The sequence below is a fragment of the Pelodiscus sinensis genome, chromosome 21, assembly GCF_052426305.1.
Source record: "Pelodiscus sinensis isolate ZL-2025 chromosome 21, ASM5242630v1, whole genome shotgun sequence".
NCBI classification, from domain to species: domain Eukaryota; kingdom Metazoa; phylum Chordata; order Testudines; family Trionychidae; genus Pelodiscus; species Pelodiscus sinensis.
The window spans coordinates 3,272,905-3,292,651 of NC_143072.1; the positions used below are offsets into that span (position 1 = coordinate 3,272,905).

At 47.7% G+C, this 19,747-nt stretch overlaps 1 protein-coding gene across 3 annotated transcripts in view; it reads left to right on the forward strand.

Annotated features, from left to right (window-relative positions):
- The window catches only part of SPNS2 (SPNS lysolipid transporter 2, sphingosine-1-phosphate), a 182,657-nt gene that overhangs the window by 47,759 nt on the left and 115,151 nt on the right, over positions 1 to 19,747 (forward strand). For all 3 annotated transcript variants that reach the window (XM_089772164.1, XM_075904316.2, XM_075904317.2), the window contains exon 2: positions 994 to 1,059. In XM_089772164.1, the coding sequence (XP_089628290.1) occupies positions 994 to 1,059 (66 nt within the window). The remainder of the gene's footprint in view (positions 1 to 993; positions 1,060 to 19,747) is intronic.

Here is a 19,747-nt window from a genome sequence, read left to right on the forward strand (position 1 = left end):
CCAGGGCAGTCATCTAGGGCGCCAAGATAAATGGCTGTTGAGGGCATTAGAGGTGGGGGCGCCGATCGCACGCCGATTGCGCATTTCGCATAGGGCGCCAGTTGCCAGCAGCTTGTTTAGGGCCGCTCCTGCCTACACCTCCCTTGACAGAAATGTGCATCTGTCCATCCATCTGTCTGTCCATGAGTCTGTTTGTTCAAGAACTCCTCCTAAAGGGTAAGAGCTAGAATTACCACATTTGGTGTGTAGCTTCCTCTTATTGTAACTTGAAGCAATGTCGGGATTTGGTTGTGCCAGGATAATGGGATGTGCATGGAATTCAATTGTTTCTCATAAAATGGAAAGGAAGGGGTCTGGAAGTAGAGACCGTTATACTATAGAATGACCACAGGAGGGCAGCATGGGGCTAGAGATGGGGACTGGGACATCTATAACCCCACTGGGCCAGCAGAGGGTAGGGGTGGACAGCTACTTACCATATATTTCAGAGAGTTTATCTGTTTGTGTGTCTTTCAGTGTGTCTGTCCCCCAACCAGGGGATATATACCCTTCCCCCGGCTGTGCCTGCTGCAGCAGCCATGGACAGGCGCTTCTCACATGGCCCCAAGTTGCTGCGGTGAGAGAGGGCAAGGGTTGTCCTTTCTCCCTGGGGCAGCCTGCAGACTGAACCCCTCATCCCCAGCCCCACCCCAGAGCAATGATTGAAATGAAGACCCTAGCCACAAACTTTTTATGCCTTTGGGTTTCATTGTGAACATGTTGCGCTCTATTAATCTGCTGACCCTTGTTGGTAATTTACTTGCCCCAATTATCCCCAAAGCAACAAACATGCACAGGAAAGAAGAAGTCAGTGAACGGGTTTTGAATGTTGTTGCATGTTCTGAGTTGCTGGAGGCTTTGCAGACCCTGCTGTTGCTGCCCAAAGCTACACATCTCTGCTGCACATTCTGCAGGACAAAGACACTGAGTTTCTTTTCTCCATTTTCTCTGCAGGTGTGTTACTAGACATCCAACAGCATTTTGGAGTTAAAGACAGTGGGGCTGGCTTACTACAGACAGGTAAGAGTGTTGCACATTTCCTGGCTGTTTAGTTTCGTTTCCCTTTCTTCGGGGGTGTTTTTACGGTTTCTTGAGTTAAGGTCATGCTGTCTTTGCATGAACATTGGCTTGCCAATTCTCCCTAACTCTGTGGCTGTGTTTCACTTACAGCCAGCAGCAGCTGAGTTTGCAGCATCCAAATTTTCCCTGGCACTGGGCAGGGTGGGTGGAGCCTGCTATAGCTTGAGTACACATGATGTGGATAGCTTGGTGCACATAGCTTATAGGAACTGAAAAGAGGCAAAGTGTCAAGCCACAGTAAGGAGATAACCAGCTTGGCTTGTATTAGGGAGAGCACAGTGTATGCCAGCGAAGGGAAGGGAGGAATGGTATGCACCACTGATCACATTGTGTATAGAACGTGTTGGTCAGGTAGACTCATTGGCTACGTCTACACTGGCCCCTTTTCCGGAAGGGGCATGCTAATTTTTCAGATTGTAATAGGGAAATCCGCGGGGGATTTAAATATCCCCCGCGGCATTTAAATAAAAATGTCCGCCGCTTTTTTCCGGCTTTTCTTTGAAGTAGGAATAAGAGATCCTCCGGAAAAGGGCTTTTTTCCGGAGGATCGGGTCGGATCGGGGCCAATGTAGACGCTCTTTTCCGGCTTTTCTAAAAGCCGGAAAAAAGCAGCAGACATTTTTATTTAAATGCCGCGGGGGATATTTAAATCCCCCGCGGATTTCTCTATTACGACCTGAAAAATTAACATGCCCCTTTCGGAAAAGGGGCCAGTGTAGACGTAGCCATAATGTGTCGCACAAGCGAGCATGATGGTGTGACACCGTTAAGTGTATTGAAATAAATCTGGCACAGAGAACTGCAGCCATTGGTCCTTCTTAGATCAGTATCCCCTTGGGTTAGGGGAAGAAAACAGGAACATTTGACTTTCAAGCCCATAAGTTCAGGCCCTTTTGTCCCTGCATGGAAGTGATAAGGGTTGTCGAAATCTAAGCCCACTTCCTGTTTGTGTTGCAACCCATCTGGGTTTGGTCCAACCACAGGGTAAACCTGCATGCTCTGACCTCTGCATGTAGTGTGGTTTCAACTGACACTTCGGCCAAGTGGCCACTTTGAGGGGCAGCCCTAGGTGGATGGTCTGCTCGTTTGGGTTGACAGTTTCACAGAGCAAATGTGATATTAGGGAGAAAGCTGTTTGGGGATGCCAATGGCACCGTTGTTGGCTGGAGACCTGCAAGGCTGGTGCTACTGCTGTGGCATGTGGGTTTCTCTGTTTGCTGTCCCTGTTCAGGGGTGCACCTCCCGAGTAGGAATACAGCATGTTTCCCAGAAAGGAGTGGATGGAATCCTGGGATCGTAAGCTCTGTTTTATTATTGAGTTTGTACAGCTCCTAGCCCGAGGGGGTCCTGGCCTATGACGGGGGCTTCTGGATAGTACTGCTCTACAAATACAAAATAATAACCTACACTGGGGCTTTTCTACCTCGGGTGTCACTCGAGTGGCGGTGGTGGGAATGCCAGTGTGGTAGCCCCCTAGCTAAATGCAAGGAGGTCTGCAGGCTGGCACTAGATCAGGGGTGGCCAACCCATCACAGACGACGAGCCAAAATAGTGGTGTATATAGCACAAAGAGCCAAGGGAGCAAAACAACAACAAAACCCACTGATGCTGCCCCTTTAAAAGCCGCGTGTGGCCCAAGCAGGCTTCCATTGGCTGCAGCATCAGATCTCACGGCACCAAGTGGGAAGTTGTTGAGCAAAAAGAAAAATAACCCCCCCCCCCCCCGCTGCCCCTTTAAGAGCCATGTGTGGACCAAGCAGGCTTCTGTTGGCCGCAGCGTCAGATCTCGCTGCACCAAGCGGCGCCCTGCCCACACAAGGAAAAAAAGGTCAGAGCAGGGGACCATGAGAAGAGCCACGGGTGTGGGAGCTGCAATTCTTCTGTTGAAGAGCCGCTTGCAAGCCGCGGATTGGCTGCCCCTGCGTTAGATGGCTCCATTTAGAGAGAGATCTTTGCAACGCACTGTTAGTTAGCAATGATTGGCGGGGCTGGAACAGCCCTCAGCGAATACAGTTTGCATTCTAAGAACGAGGTGCTCTAGCATCATGAATACCAGAGCAAACTACCTGCCATCCCTGGCTCGTTAACACTCTAGCTTAGAAAGGCAGAGTTCAGCCACGCTGGCGTGCAGGACGCGCATTGGGAACAGAAGGACCGAACTTTACAAATGTGACTAATTAGGAGTGGTCTGAGTCTCTTATGCCCGAGTGGCACTGGGTGTCTGTCTGGCCCTCCTGTACAGAGTTATTTTTATTTATTTGGCTCTGAGAGCCTCAACTTGGTTAGTCACAGAGCATCTCCAGTAAAACTCTGGCAGAAAACAGCACACTCCAAAGCCAATATTTAATCTTCACTCCCCTCACTGGAGGAGAAGCTTTTACAGATTACTTGCAGGTAGCAAGTATAGGAAGAGCCAGGCTCCTTGAAGGCAGCTCGTCTTTTAATTGTGAGACGTAGTAGTATTGATTTCTGTAGCAGAACAGGCGGGCTGTCAGAAAACACCATTTCGATGTCACAGCCCTTTCCCGGATTGGGGGATTACTCACTGGTGGGAATGCAGCAGGCTTTGTCAGCAGCCAAATGTTGTTTTGGCAAAGGAATCGCTTCTCGTTCTTTGCTGCTTTGAAAGTTGTTTCTGCCTCTCGGATGACTGATCAGTGTCCTACCTGTCACAAATTGGTGGTTTCGGGCCAGTTCCTAGTGTCTTCGTGCCTAGGTATCACCTCTGCTTCAAGGATTTAAAAACACAGTGGCGGGCCAATCCTGCCACTTTGTCGTCGGTTGAGTAGCCTGTGAGTATTCTCACTAGGTGAATAGGACTGCTCACCAAGTACAAATGGGGAAAATTGAGGCATAAAGCTAAAGTGACTTGACCAAAGTTGCACAGGAAACCTGCAGTAGAGACCGGAGTAGAACTCGCATCTCCTTGTTCTCTCCCTTAAACTCATTACTTCAGCCGTCCTCTGCCAAAGAGTGAAAAGGCCTTAGGGTACGTCTACACAGCAACATTATTTCGAAATAACTTAGTCCGTGTCTACACAGCCAGCAGTTATTTTGACATAATGTTGAAATACTGTCAAGCTGGAGGACTTCTTACTCTGACTCCTGTAACCTGCATTGTATGAGGAGTAAGGGAAGTCGGAGGATGAGTGCTCTATTTTGAAGTGCTGTGTAAACGCTCCCCATTTCAAAATAAGCTGTTTCGCAATAAGATACACAATTGCTGTCGCTCAGTTCACGTCACTTATTTTGAGTTAAGCCCCGCTAGGTAGACGCACCCTTGGGGTGTGTCTAGACTACAGGGCTTTGTCGACAAAAGTGGACGCTGGTAAACCTCATTTTACGAGGAATAACGCCTTCTGTCGACAGAGTTCTGTCGACAGAAGGCATTATTGCATCTAAACTGTCCTTTGCGTCTACACTGCCATGTCGACAAAGCAACTTGCTTTGTCGACAGAACTGAATGTAGTCTAGATGCTCTTTGTCGACAGAAGCCTGTAGTCTAGACATACCCTTGTAGACAGAAATATCCTCGAATGCCCCAGGAGTGGTCCCCTCCAGTCAGTAATGTGGGAAAAAAAGCTGCCCATCTTGTTCCTGCCCTAAGAATAAGGGGAGGATTTCCATTTTCAGGGTCGTTAATCCTGCTTTTTAATGAGGAAGAAATTAATTTAAACCTCTGTTACATGGAGGAATAAAAATAATAAGACATCCTTTGTTAGTTCTTAACACTCTTCAAATAATGAAGCTAATTTCTCATAAAAAAAACTTTCAGCCTTTTAGCCGACCAGACAAAATGCCGGAGCAGGTTGTTTAGGATGCGATGGTATTGCAAACTCAGAGGAGAAAGAAAAGAAACCCTCCAAAGGCAAGCCATATGCTCCTGAATTCATACACTCATCGCCACACGCATAAACTGTCTCTCAAATCACTCTGTCTAAACACATCAGAACTGACTTGCACTCATTCTCAGTTTCTAGGCCCAAATGTTTCCGGATAACACAGGTGCCTGCTAGCCTGTCAGGGAAGAGAGGAAACCTGAGTTGTGTTATTTTTTTTGTGCTAATTAGGACTTCATGTGCATACCAGATCTACAACATAAGCTGCTCTGAGGAGCATGTAACTCCTCATGTGGCAAAATCCCCTGAATTCTAATGCCTGCGCCGTCAAAACGTAGTAATCTCTGTTAACGAGGACTCTGTGACAGCGAAGGGCATGCTGACAGATGGATCACGATTGCTGCTTGCTCAGTATTTTTGAGTGATAGGCGTGTAACCACATCGACCCCAGAACTTCAATTATCTCCTGATGAGGCTAACATTGAGAGTTGAGTCTTTTTCTTTTTAAAGTGCTGCATGCACTTGCTACTGTGTAAATAATATTAATTTGTACTGAATTGTCCTCCAGGCTTGTGCGTGCGTGTTGCTCCATGTGGGTTTTTTTATCTTGCCGTTCCTTTCATTTCCCAACTGTTGCTTTTGTTGTGTAGAGAGTGGCTAAGGCGGGCTGATATCGAGATGTGCTATCGGGTTCCCGTGGCTAGTGGAGCCAGGGCAGCTGTGACCAGTCAATATGATTGTTATAAGCCATGCCATGCAATAGGTGATTCCATGGTGAAGGGTTGTGAACGAGGTAGGACTGGAAAAGCACATGGGGCAGGGAGAAACTCCTGGAGTTCACAAGTCTCATAAATGGAGAGAGAGAGATTTATAAAGCTGATTCAAATGGTCTGTTGTGGTTAAAAGAAAACCCTGAACCCTGTTTTTAAAACTCACGTTTCTAGGGTATGTCTACATTCATGGAATCATAGAACTGGAAGAGACCTCAGAAGGCCATCAAGTCCAGCCCCCTGCTCTAGGCAGGACCAATTCCAACTAAATGAACCCGGCCAGGGCTTTGTCAAGCCGAGACTTAAACACCTCTAGGGATGGAGACTCCACCCCCTCCCTAGGGAACCCATCCCAGTGCTTCACCACCCTCCTAGGGAAATAGTTTTTCCTAATATCCAACCTGGACCTCTCCCACCACAACTTGAGACCATTGTTCCTTGTTCTGCCATCTGTCACTACTGTGAACAGCCTCTCTCCATCCTCTCTGGAACCTCCCTTCAGGAAGTTGAAGGCTGCTATCAAATCCCCCCTCGCTCTTCACTTCTGCAGACTAAACAGACCCAAGTCCCTCAGCCTCTCCTCATAAGTCATATGCTCCAGCCCCTAATCATTGCAGGTAGACCCCTGTGAGTGCCCATGCAAACCGATGCAACCTCCCGGGACTTGGGGCTGCTGAAGTGGCTTACGATGGCACATCAGTGCTGCTGGTGTGGACGGTTTACATTGTCTGGAGAGCGCTCTCCTGTTGACTTCCTTGCACCAGCCCCTGCAAGTGGCAGTCGCTCTGGCGGCAGGATTGCTTCTCTCGCGGCCAGAGCTGGCCTGCTTAGGTCCATGTTACATTGTTCAGGCGGCAGCTGCTTGGCTCTGCCTTCGAGCGACATAACGTACACGGACGTGGGAGGCAGTGTGCACACAGCCTCAGCCCCCAAGCCTGAGTCACCCAGCCTGGGCCCGCCGCTGGTTTCGTGTTGCAGTGTAGACCTACCCGAAAATTGAAACCTTCGGGGTGAAGGCACCTGGTACTGACACCCGACCTGTATGAATGGTTGCTCTGTACTACACTGGCCTGCCGATTAAAAAAAATCTCTTCTCGCTTCAGTCTGACCCTTGGTTTCTCACGCTGCCCACTCGCCTTTCTTCCCCACATGGGACTGATCTCCTCTTTGCCCTTTTCCTGCCTCTCTTGAGCAGAACGTGGAACTGAAGGTGGTGGTACCTGTCTCTCATGCACTGCTTCCTCGGCCTGGAGTGCTTTACGAGCCAGGACAAATGACGCTGGCTCGTTTTTAAAATGGCAGACGGGGGATACTCAGGAGGCAGGCAGGTATCCATGGTAACACAGTAGGCTGGGTGGGGGGAGAGCAGAGCCAGGAATAGCTCCCGGGGCCAGCTTTTGATCGCAGGACATTGGACTGGATTCAAAATTGGACCCAGTGAGATTCCTCAATGAGCACCATTCTATTCCAGCCCGAGAGAGTCCAAGCGCTGAGCATGACCGAGGGAAGGCTTGTGGACCCAGTGCATTCCGGTACCGTGGTCTGTTTGAGACAGAGACTGTGAAGAGGGGTGAGAAGCAATAACAGTAGCTATCTTAAGGAAGGCGTTGGTAATATCAGAAGAGGAAGTCCTGCTATCCCAAAGCCAGACGGATGGGGTCAGGAACAAGTGGAGGAAGGGAAGGGAGTAGCCTGAAAGGGCTCACAACAGGAAACAACACCTCGCTGCCCTGTGTGCAGAGGGCATACAGCCTCTCAGTCCCCACCCCTGGATTTTGTTCCATCGGTAGCTTTCCAAGGAGTCTGTGATGGCGAGGTGTTTCCAGGTGTTCATTCAGGACTTGACCAGGGCTCACGGTCCCCTACGTATACTGAGAACAGTTCTGTTGTCTATAATACATTGCTTTTACATGGCGTATGTCACCACAGGGAATCCCAAAGTACTTTTTTTAGGCTCTTACCTTTTGCAATAGATACATAAATAAACCTAACAAAAAAACGGGTTTTTTTTTCTGCCCTAATTTTTTTCACACTCATTCATTCTCTCGAAGCACAACCCTGTAGTTTTGCAAAGCTCTCTGTGGGGTAACATAATGTGATGTGGAAACGCTAAGCAACCATACTCAGATCTTTGTGACAAGCGGTCAGCCTTCCTCAATGATTTCCAGTCCCGTCCAAGTGTGGTACGGTGTTGGTGATTGAGGTGGGAGTTTGATCCAATAGGTGTCATTCTTTCCCCTGTTTTGGTATGGATTGAGGAGCTCAGCATATTGGTAGGAGCTCTGCGATGCTCAAGATGTCTTTCTGTGAGACACCTACCAGTCACTGATAATACCATGACTTTTTTTTTTGTAGTCATGGGGGTGTCCTGGGTATATTTCACTTGCATGACAGACAATTTTGCCTATCTAAAATTCCTCTTTTGGTTCCATTTGGACGTGGCATTCTTTGACTCTCATCCTACATTATGTGTGGTAGCTGTGTGCTGTTGTTATGTTCTACATCAGAAGTAGCTGAATTTCAGAGCGAGGTGCAGCGGTTCTTTGCACTCCCACCGCCACATACATGCACGTAGATTTTGTACGCGATTTAAAGGAGTGTCCTTTTCCAGACAAAAGATCGGAGGGGGAGGAGGGTTCAAAAATGAATTCAACGCTGCTTGCCAGAGCAGGATGTTCAAAAGCGAACAACCTTCTCCTTAGCCTCAGTGGTGTTGTTAACCCGTAGGTCCGGTTTCTATTTGAACAATAACATTGAACTGCTCAAAAGGTGCCCCCTTTGCTTGCGCTCACGCCACCCCACTTCTTGCGTTCTGAAGCACATCATCCAGAGCACTTTGCCCTGGCTACCGGAGGAGTCTAAACAAAACTGCACTGATTTGTAAGTGATGAGTGTGTGAGAGAGAGAGGGCTGTCCCCGAGGAAGTGCCTAAGTGAAACCAGTAGTGAAACACGCTGCAGCTGATAGTGAAGACATGCTGTATTTTCAGTGTCTTTAGAGAGCAGTCACGGTTCAGCCCCAGAGGAAACGGGCTCTGTGTCTCCTCCCGTGCTTGCCTTCGTTAGCTTCGTTAGAGGGATTGTGGCTGAGTTTGTAGTTACTCACGTGTAATGACCTTTATAGAGGACATGGGAAATGAGCTACTAAGGTGAAAAAGGTTATCATAACGTACTGATACTGCATGGGACCTGTGCTTGTTCCTGTTTCCCTTGGTTTGCTAAATTGCAGTTTAGGACAATTTCACCAATAGCACGAGAGAGTTCGTACCAGATAGACTCAGCAGTCTGGGTTTTAATACGTAGAGTCTATGTTTAGTGGGCTTCGTCATAGATACAGTACTTGGATTAGATCTCAGGTTTTATAACCAGCTTAGCCACTGACGTATTGGGGCACGTCTAGACTATGTTCTAATTTCGAAAGAGGAGATGCAAATTCCGTGGGAATTTTCATATCTTCTTCCAATCGTTTTTTCGAAAGTGAAAGTAGTCTGGATGCGTTTTTTGGGGGGTAAAAACTCTTTTTCGAAAAACCGTGTAAACCTTTTTTTAGGAAGAGCGGTTTTTTCGAAAAAGGTTTTTTTTTTCTGAAACCCCCCCGCCCTGCCTCCAGACTGCTTTCACTTTAGAAAGACCCGCTTTCAAAAAAGCGATTGGAAGAAGATATGCAAATTCCTGCAGAATTTGCATCTCCTCTTTCGAAATGAGAATGTAGTCTAGACGTGCCCTGGGTGACCTTGGGTAAGTCCCTTCCCTGCTCCATGCCTCAGTTTCCCCATTTGTGAAACAGGGCTAATGATACTGGCTTTGAGATCTGTGGAGTAAAAGTGAGATGATAAGACTTAGGGGGCATTATAATAATATTTTAGGTCTAATGTCCCTGCCTCCTTTATAATGTCTTCATTATGCTTCACCGCTGCCTGCCGCCTCACTCACCCTGCTGCTGCACGATGAAGTGGATGGAAGGGAATTCCCTTATAGGACACCTCAGCAGACAGGGCTAATCAAAAGCTGGGGTGTGGTCAGGCAATGTGCCACGGTCCGGCTGGCAGGGGTTCGCGGCCCACGGACCGGCTGTTGGGAACTGCTGCCTTAGAGACGAACAAAACATGTAAATGGTGTCATGTGCTTTCATGGGTGTAACCCACTTCTTCAGATGATTTGGGAGGTGATCTCTGAGGGTATAGATACATAGCAAAGAAAAGCTTGTGGTCCAGAGTCTTGCAGCCCAGGTCTATTGACTTGGGTTGTGGGTCTAAAAATAACAGTGTAGACATTGGAGTTCGCTGAGAGCTTCATGCCTGTTTACTCAGCAGGTTGATTGGTGCTGGAGGATGATACGAACTGTACTAAACCCCTGGCTAGCATCAGACGTCATTGACTCAGACCAGTAAAGAAAGATGGGCATTGTCTGTCTGACATGTGCATTGTCACGGTACGTACTCCTCTGAGGAAGATGGGAAAGTTAGAGGGCAGTCTTGCAAAACAAAATGAACCAAACAGTAAATTCCTGTTAAGTTTCTGAGTGACGTGACGCATTAGAGAAATCACGTCTGATTGAGCTGCGCTCTGTTAATTCAGGGATTAGGGCCTGGCTTTTAAAAACTGCTCCAATTGTACAGGTGTCGTTGACGGCATTTAGACATTTAACTGCCTGATTGTGCCTGCAAAACAAGTCGTTAGATGCTAAATGGCATAAATTGCACCTGCAGAATTGCTCCTCCAGTAAATTGCAGGCTCAAAATTGGTGGCTGAGTGGAAGACCCTTTAAAAATCAGGCCCTGAAAATAGATTTTCGTTGGGCGGAGGTGAAGGAAAGAGTTAGGGTGATGGGAGGCCATATACGTACTTGGATAGACAGCGTCACCTCATTGACTAATCAGTCTTCCAGGAAAAATTGCACAGACGATCTGGTTACCTGGCTTTGCTTTTCATTTTGAATGGATACTTTTTTTTTTTTACTGGCACCGTCTCCCATGAAGGGGCTGCCATCGGTAACCTCTTCTTTGCGGGTGTTCTCAGAAGCAGTGTGCAAGCATTTAACTTCCAGGTGTTGCTGCCGCTGTGGTTTTCAGAATCACAATACGGGGAGCAGCCATTCGGTTTCTTTTGGCTTTCGGCTTAATCGTGTGGGGGCAGGCAGAGGAAAAGTGGAAGGAGGCTGCAGCCTGAGGGGCTGTTCTTGACCTCCAGCATAAGGTGAGCCCAGCCTCTGATGTAAGTTTACCGCCCTGTGGCTCTTGGTTTGGTTGATCACTGTGCCTGAGCTGGGAATGCTTGGCTCCCAGGGACAAGTGGGACATCAGCCTAAAGTGGAGCGGTATGTCACTGGGGTGGGGGAGAGATCGGAGCATGCTACGTGCTTCGTGCTTCCTCCTGCGCTCTGAGGATCAGCATTTCTAGGGTAAGAGAGAGCACAAGGAGCCTCTTTGCTTTCCTCTAGTCATGTTAAGCACCAGGACTCCAGCTCCTCCGACGTTCCTGCCTTGGCGATTCCAGCCCCGGGTGCCATATCTGCACACAAGCCACGAGCGGGCAGAGCGGGTGACTTGGTATACACTGCCCTTGGCACCGGTGCTTGAGACTGGATTGAGCTGCAATGGTGCAAATCCCATTTTTTGCCCTAGCGACTTGACGTGATGCAGCAATGCCAGTATCTGGCAGCTCCCCAGTGCAGGCAGCCCTGCGTGCTGTGAAGGCAGACTCGCTGCTGTGCCAGCGGACTTTCCTCCAGAAAGTAGGGTTGCCAGGTATCCAGTTTTCGCCCGGACTGTCTGTTATTCGGGTCCCCCATCCGGTAAAAAACAACAGAAAATACCGGACATGTGAAATGTGTACCGGACATGTGTATTTCCTGTTTCCTTCGGATGGAAGCCCGGCGGAGACAATTTCCCCCTGCCGTATCTGGCCGGGGCAGGGGAGTGAGGAGTGCGGGGCCATTTAAAGGCGCAGTGCCTTTTTTTTCTTAACAAGTTTGGTCTCCCGCCTTTTTTTTTCTCAACACAATTTTTCCCTGGTGTTTGGGGGTTTTTTTGGGCTGGGGTGTGTTTGCTATTTTTTGTTAAACCATCTGGCAACCCTACCAGGAAGGGCGAATTGCTGGGGACCAGTCATTACCGGCTCTCTGCCTGGCTGACACACATGCTGCATTTTGTGGCGGACCTGATGGAATGTGCCGGGGGGTGATGCTGTATCTTTCTTAAGGTTCAGCGGTGTGTGAGCCACACTCTACACCCCTCCCCCCCCCCCCCCGCACGAAGCTCTGCCTTGCCCACAGGAATCACAGAGCAGAGAAAACCCTCACCCATGTTCCACTCTTTCCTCTTGTAGAGCACCCTGGCTAGAGCAGGATGTGGCCCTGAATTTCTCTTGCCTTATATAAGCACCATGGTCACCAGGAATGCTCCCAGGATGGGGAAACCTCAAAAGGTTCCGTTTGGTTTGGACGTTGATCTGAGCGGCTGGAGTCCGCGGACTGGAGTAGAAATCACGTGTGAGCAGCTGCTGGCTGTGTCTTGGCACGACCAGTTCTGGTTGCGGCAGAGAATGGAAGGAAATGCTTCTGAAAAGCCTGGGAGTTCCGAGTTAAACATGGGGCAGTGAGCGGGGAGAAGGGGAAGGGATATTCCTGGCCCCCAAACGAGTCTGTCCATCCCAGCATGAATTAACGTGTGGGAATGTTGGGATCTGAGGCTGTGAAGTTGCATGATGCTACTAGTGCAAGTTCCTTTGACTGAGATAGAGTGCATAAGGCAGAGGGAAGCTTTGCAACCCTGTATTGTATGAGTTGGTTCAATACAGCGGTACGCTTGGATGTGCGATTTGAAGTTTGGTTCAACTAGTGCTTCTCTAATGGGAAATCCTACTCAGCCAGCTGATAGGAACGATAAAAATTTAATTTCAGGGCGCTGAATTTAAACTGTTTGTTTGAGTCTCAGAAGGGAGCCATGTGAGTCTTCATCTGCAAAAACTACCAGGAGTCCTGTGGCGCCTTAGAGACTAACCGATTTATTAGGGCGTAAGCTTTCGTGGGTAAAACCCACTTCATCCGATGTGTTGGAGCTGAAGTAACAAAGGCAGGAGTATATACAAGGAAGAAGTTGCTTGTTGCTAATCAAGTCAGGGGTAAGTGGCTCATTCCCAGCATTGGATATGGAGATGTGAATATCCAGAGAGGGGAAATTGCCTTTGTAGTGCGTTAACCAGCTGAAATCCTTATTCAATCTTAAGTTGATTGTGTGGAATTTGCAAATGAATTCCAGTTCAGCTGCCTCCCTTAATAATAGGGGTTTGCAATTCTTTTGTAGAAGGATGGCTACTTTCAGATCCTCTCTGAATGTCCAGAGAGGTTAAAGTGTTCCTCTCCAGGTTTATGCGTGTAACCATTCCTGATGTCTTGCTTATTCAAGATGTCCACATATATATTTGGGCTCCTCTGTTTTTGCAGGCCCAGAACCTCACAGTGGCCATGCCCACTGGGTCTAACTCTCCACAGTAGCCCCTTACGTTTCCGATCTTGGTGTGCACATATCACTTGCATTCAACCCCCGTGGTTTGTGAGTGGGGCTCGAATGCAGGCTCCCGAAGCTAAACACCGAGCCAAAGCCTCTTTGAAAACCTGGCATTGCAACTCACTCCAAGGACAGCAAGGCTAACTCTGCTGATGTGTACACCCAGCCAGTATGTGCTTAGAGGTCCCCCATCCAGCGAGGAGGAGCCTGATACAATAGGGCAATAAAAAAGCAGAGAGAACAGATTTCCCTGGGAAACCTATTGGCCAAATCGGCCCTCTCTCTGGCTGAGGACTTCCTCTGATGCTAGAGGCGATAATGCAGAACGTTACACAACAAAATGCTGAATTCACACTAAACGCTCCCCAGTGAGATATTCCTGTGAGCTCACTAACTGTGCTTACAATGGCTCGGATAATACAGTACATCTCGTGCGTACGTGCTGAGAAAACACTCGCATATTGAAAACACCTCTGGTGTTCTGCTGGGTTTTTTTTAACAATGGTATTTAGTGAATGATGTGTGGATGAAAGGTGCTGGATTGGCAGCCCAAAAGATTAGGCCCCTCACTTTGACCACAGGAAGGATAAAGTGCTGGCAAGCAGCAGGACAAGTTCCCTGCACACATTCAGTATGCATTGGTCCATTCAGTCCTTGGCCACTGCCTGCAGACAGCTGTCCCCGAAGGAATAGGACCGACGGGGCTGCAGGCACAAACTCATTTCAGATGAGCTACTGAGCACTGAACAGTTGGCATTACTTTTATCCACGGCACACTGAGTCCTCATTGAAACAAGCAATCTGGAAGTGATGGGCTCCTTAATCAGGTAAAAATCCCTGGAGCCATCCGGTGCCTTTACAAAAAAAAAAGCAATGAGTTTCCATCCGTGTCACGGGTGATGTACAAATCTGTGTTGCATTTGTAACCCTTACACTCTCCAATAGTTTGCACTTGGCTTTTCTTTTTCATTTCAGATTTCATGGTGGAATCTCCCTCTCTGGAGATATTTAAGAACAGGTTAGATAGACATCTGTCAGGGATGGTGTAGACGGAGCTTGGTCCTGCCTTGAGGGCGGGGGGCTGGACTCGATGACCTCTTGAGGTCCCTTCCAGTCCTATTATTCTATGATTCTATGATTTGGCAGTGCTAATTCTGTAAATGGATCATAACAGTCAGAATCGCTCTCCTAAATATGGGGACACGTGTCACGAGAATAATAGCCTTCTATGGCCACTGGAATCGCTGGTAGTAGGGATGTTAAATATCGGTTAATTGAATAGTCGATTAACCTCATGAATTCTTTTCGGTTATTTGACTATTCTGTAGTCCCCAGGGGTGAGGCGGGCAGCCAGTGTGCTCTGGCCCCGTTCCTGAGGAGCCCCTGCCACTGTGCACTGCTGCCTCTGTATCAGAGGCAGCAGTGTGGGGTGCCAGGCAGGAGCTGGTTCGTGAGGAGAGCCAGTTTAAAAACCAGCTTCCCTCACAGACTAGCTTCCTGTCGCTCCACACTGCTGCCTCTGATACAGCCCCTGTCCGGGGGAGGGGGGATGTTTAAGCTCCCGGACCCAGCGTGAGCTGGAACTGAGCCAGGCTGCCTGCCCGCCTGGCTCCTAACACACTGTAAATGCAGAGCCACAGTGGGGGTAGGTCTCAGACTTGGTGCAAGCTGGGACTAAGTTGGGCTGCTGGTCAGCCTGCTAAAAAAATTTACTGGTGGGGGAATGCATGTAGTCTGTACGCTTTTGCTTATTGGTTAATTGACTAGACCATTACATCTCTAGTTGTTAACCTTGATCTTGTCTAGAAGCCATGGAGTGTATCTAGAGATGCTCCTGAGTTGCCCAGTTCAGCTCCAGCCCTTGGTACCAACTTTCCCCAAAATGGAGAGTTGGGGTTTTGCCAACACACTGATGCCACTTGGCTTTTAACATGAAGGTCCTCTTCTGACTCAGTAGTGATCAGTGCAAGTCCCCTCTCTAACGGGGATGGTTTGGTTTTTGTTCAAGTTCATCTGAACCCAGGGATGTGTCACTGTTTAACGATTCACTTGAGGGAATTGGCCCCAGCTCGTGTGAACAGGTTGCTGTATGTACAAGGCAACGTGCTCCCTAACAGCTGCCAGGGAACTATCGCCGGTGAATAATTTCTGTGGAGTAGCACCAGTCACTTACAAATGTAAGACAGATGCTTCCTTGCAACCTCCATAATCCTCCTGCATTGTCTGGCGAAGCTGGCTTGTGAGCAACGGTGTTTATTTGTGGCTTGTGAGCATCGTTTGGGCAGCCCTTTGTCCTGTGATGCATAATTGCAAACTACAGCCCATTGCCAGCATTGCTTTGTATTCACCTGATGGTGCAGAAGACGCAGCAAAAGGTCACTAGCTGTTTGGAGAAACAGATCGGCAAACCCACGGCAATAGACCTCGGCAGGAGGAGAGATTCCTTTGGCCGTTGGTGGATATGCTGCACCGAATGATGGAACTGGTTATAAAACAGGGATTATCTTTCTTGGGTGTCGATGGCTTCTAGTCTGATGCTCAGGTGTCACCTTTCTAAATTTGAATCCCAGCAATAATAATGACTCCCTCTGGGGTTATGGCCAAGTACTATAGGTCCTAATGCTATAAAGGCTGTTGAAGGCACTCACCTGCTATTGAAGTCAGATATGTCTACACTGCCACCCTAGTTCGAACTAGGGTGGCTAATGTAGGCATTCAAAGTTGCAAATGAAGCCCAGGATTTAAATATCCTGGGCTTCATTTGCATCTTGCCAGGCGCCGCCATTTTTAAATCCCCCTTAATGTAGACTCCGTGCCCGCGAGGGGTAACGGTAGTTCGAATTAGAGAGCCTAATTCGAACTACCTATCCGTGCCGCGTGTAGCCGCGGGCACGGAGTCCGCACTAAGGGGGATTTAAAAATGGCGGCGCCCGGCAAGATGCAAATGAAGCCCGGGATATTTAAATCCCGGGCTTCATTTGCAACTTCGAATGCCTACATTAGCCACCCTAGTTCGAACTAGGGTGTGGCAGTGTAGACATACCCTCAGAGCTGAGGACGCCATACACTGCACTGAACTGGGTTGGAACTCAGCTCTCTCACTTACTTCCCTCCTAAGCGGGGTTTAGCAGGATTCACTGGTTGATGAATGGAAAGTCAAATATTGAAGCTTAGTTATCACAGTGGTAGATGGCTTAGAAATAACTAGGGGTGCGTCTACACTGCACCATTATTTCGAGATAACTAGTGTTATTTTGAAATAGCTCTGCGAGCGCCTACACAACCATTTCATTATTTTGAAATAATTTCAAAATAACGGACGGCTTATTCTGAAATCTGTAAACCTCATTCTACGAGGAATAACGCTTATTCTGAAATAGCTATTTCGAAATAAGGCCTGTGTAGACACTCTGCTGCTATTTCGAAATAGCTCCTCAGTAGGGCCATTCAGAGTTTTTCCTTCCCAGTGCCTCCTGGGGCTTTAAATTGAGATAGTGCGTCTACATTAGGGAAGCCTGCCTCGGACTAATTTTGAGGCTTCCCTGCAGTGTGTAGACGTGCTATTTTGAAATACGCTATTTCGGAATCACTATTCCGAAATAGCTTATTTTGAAATAGCCATGCAGTGTAGATGTATCCAAAGGAAATGTCTATGCTATGTAGCTTTTAGCACCAAGGCTGTGTCGACACAGCCCTGCTGCTAAAAGTCAGTGTTCAAATGCCGTTTGTTGGCAATTTGCCGACTATATACTTCCACCCCCTTTGAGTGGTTTTGTTGGCAGGAGGATGCCTCTGCCGACAAAGCAGCGTTGACAGTTTTGTCATTCCCACGGTGGGGTGGTTTCAGCACCTATGAACGACAAAAGTTTTGTCCACCAAGTGCAAGTGTAGACACGGCCTAAGTGAGAGTGTCGCTAGAGATGTGGTGTGTGTTATTTTATTACAAAAGAAAAGCCCCACGGTGACTACGAAGATACCAGAGCTTCGGCCCATATTTTGAGTCAAAAATTGAATTTGCCGTATGCTGTACCTGAACTCCTTTTTGAGTAAAGCAGGCATATATTGTAAATGTGTCTGAGCAGCCAGGCAGATTAACTCCTTCCTAGTCCTGCAGGTATCTGCTGGGGCCGATGCTGTCAAGAATAAATAAGAATTCTTTCTGGAGCAGTGCATGTGGAGTGACGGGAAGATCATAACAGCTGGGGAAATAAAATCAGTGAGAATAAATTCAGGGTAGGGGATAAATGCCAGAGCAGATCGTCTCTTGTCAGCTTTGCAGAGTCCTGTAGCACCTTAGAGACTCACAAATATATATGTAGTATCATGAGCTTTCCTGGGCAAAACCTACTTCCTCAGATGAGCAGAGTCAAGGAATTGATGGTTCATAATGAAACTAGACACCACGTTCATTTGCGCTCGAGACATTCTTGGCTAACACATCTAGCTCAGCTCACCAGTCCCTTACTCTTATATAAACGCCCCCGCTGTCTCTGTGTCCCTTCTCAGACCCCAATCGCTTACTTCCCTGGAGCTGCTGTACGTTTGCTCACCTTCAGACACCCAAGGGGGTGTGATGGTGACATGCACAATGAGCAGGGGTTTGGAGAAAGTGGAGTGGGTGCTTCTGTTCAGCCTCTCTTATGATACCACAAGAAAGGGACATTCAGTGGAGCTGAAAGATGACACATACCAAGCCAATTAAAGGAGAGAACATTTTTTTCCACATAAGCAATGGGCCTGTGGAACTCACTGACACAAGCAACATCATTGAGGCCAAGACTGTGGTGGAAATGTTAAAAAAACCCACAACAACCCAGAGGCGGAACATTTAGAAGGATAATCGAGTTCTAACAGTAAACATTAAAATAAAATAAACAAGAGTTTTTAGAAGGAACGTAAACCCTCATGCTTCGGAGCAGGAGTCAGCCTGGAACTAATGTGCTTTAGGAGGCAGTTTCCTATAGGAAAGCTGTCCCTAAACAGCAGGGTTTCTTGCACCTTCCTCTGAAATGGTTGGCGATTATCAGTGGAGTAAGTGGCCTCTGTGAAATGAATGCGTGGAATCGCAGTCCAGTTTCTAATGCACGTGAGGCATTCAAATCCCAAACACTGTAATTGAACTAGGCACTGACTCTGGATGGCCACAGAGGGAGGCCATTGAACAGGGAGTCTGAAATCCCCTCTGTCCCGATAAATACGGGCAGCAGGGGGGAATCTGTATCTGACTTTTCTCAATGAATGGAGGAGGAGCGAGGCAGTAAAAAAAAATCACATGTAGAAAAGTGAGCCAAAATCCCAGGCATTGAACAATAGCAATTAGCCACAATTGCTTTTATATCCACATCGCCTGTGGAATTTAATGTAGAATAGAATTCTAGAACTGGAAGGGCCCTCGAGAGGTCATCAAGTCCAGTCCCCAGCCCTCCCGGCAGGACCAAGCACCGTCTAGATCAGTGTTTCTTAAACTGTGTTTCGTGGCACACCAGTGTGCCGTGAGGCAGTCGGAGACGTGCCCCAGAGAACAACGGAATTCAAAATGGCTGTCCTTAAAGGCTGCCTTTTTTTTTCTCAATAACTTTCCCCCAACCTTTTTTTTCTCAATAACTTTCCTCGCAACCCTTCCCTACCCCCGACCTTTTTTTTCCTCACCAAAAAATCCTTGGTGTTCCTCATTAAAAAAAATTATTGTTGGGTGTGCCTCGGTCTTAAAAATTTTAAGACACATTGATCTAGATCATCCCTGATAGGTGTCTATCCACAACCTCCCTAGGCAATTTATTCCAGTGTTTAACCACCTTGACAGTTAGAAAGTTTTTCCAAATGTCTATCCTAAACCTCCCTTGCTGCAATTTAAGCCCATTGCTTCTTGTCCTATCCTCAGAGGCCAAGGAGAACAATTTTTCTCCCTCCTTCTTGGAACACCCTTTTAGACACTTGAAAACTGCTATCATGTAGGGTTGCCAGGTGTCTGATATTGACCCGGACAGTCTGGTATTTTCCTCCGGTAAAAAAAATTCAGAAAATACCAGACACCTACAATGTCCTGTATTTTCTGATTTTTTTTCCCTGCCACGAAGCGAAAATACTGGACACCTGGAGCAGGAAAACAAGATGGCCACCGGCAAAAAGCCTCAAAGGCATTTCTTAAAGGGGCCATGCTGTTTAAAAAATATATATATTTTTTGCTTAATAACTCTCTTGGTTTTTTGGCTCAACAACTTTGGTCTCTCCCTTTTTTTTTGGAGGGGGGAGTGTTCGGTATTTTTGGTTAAACCATCTGGCATCCCTACTTTACAAGCCGAGTTCTTTCAGTCTTCCCTCATAGCTCATGTTCTCTTGACCTTTAATCATTTTTGTTGCTCTTCTCTGGATCTTCTCCCATTTCTCCACATCTTTCTTGAAATGCCATGCCCAGAACTGGACACAATACTCCAACTGATGCCTAATCTGTGCAGATGGGATCGTATTCCCAGTCCACAATGATTTGTATGCCTAAAGAAGTGAATTAACAT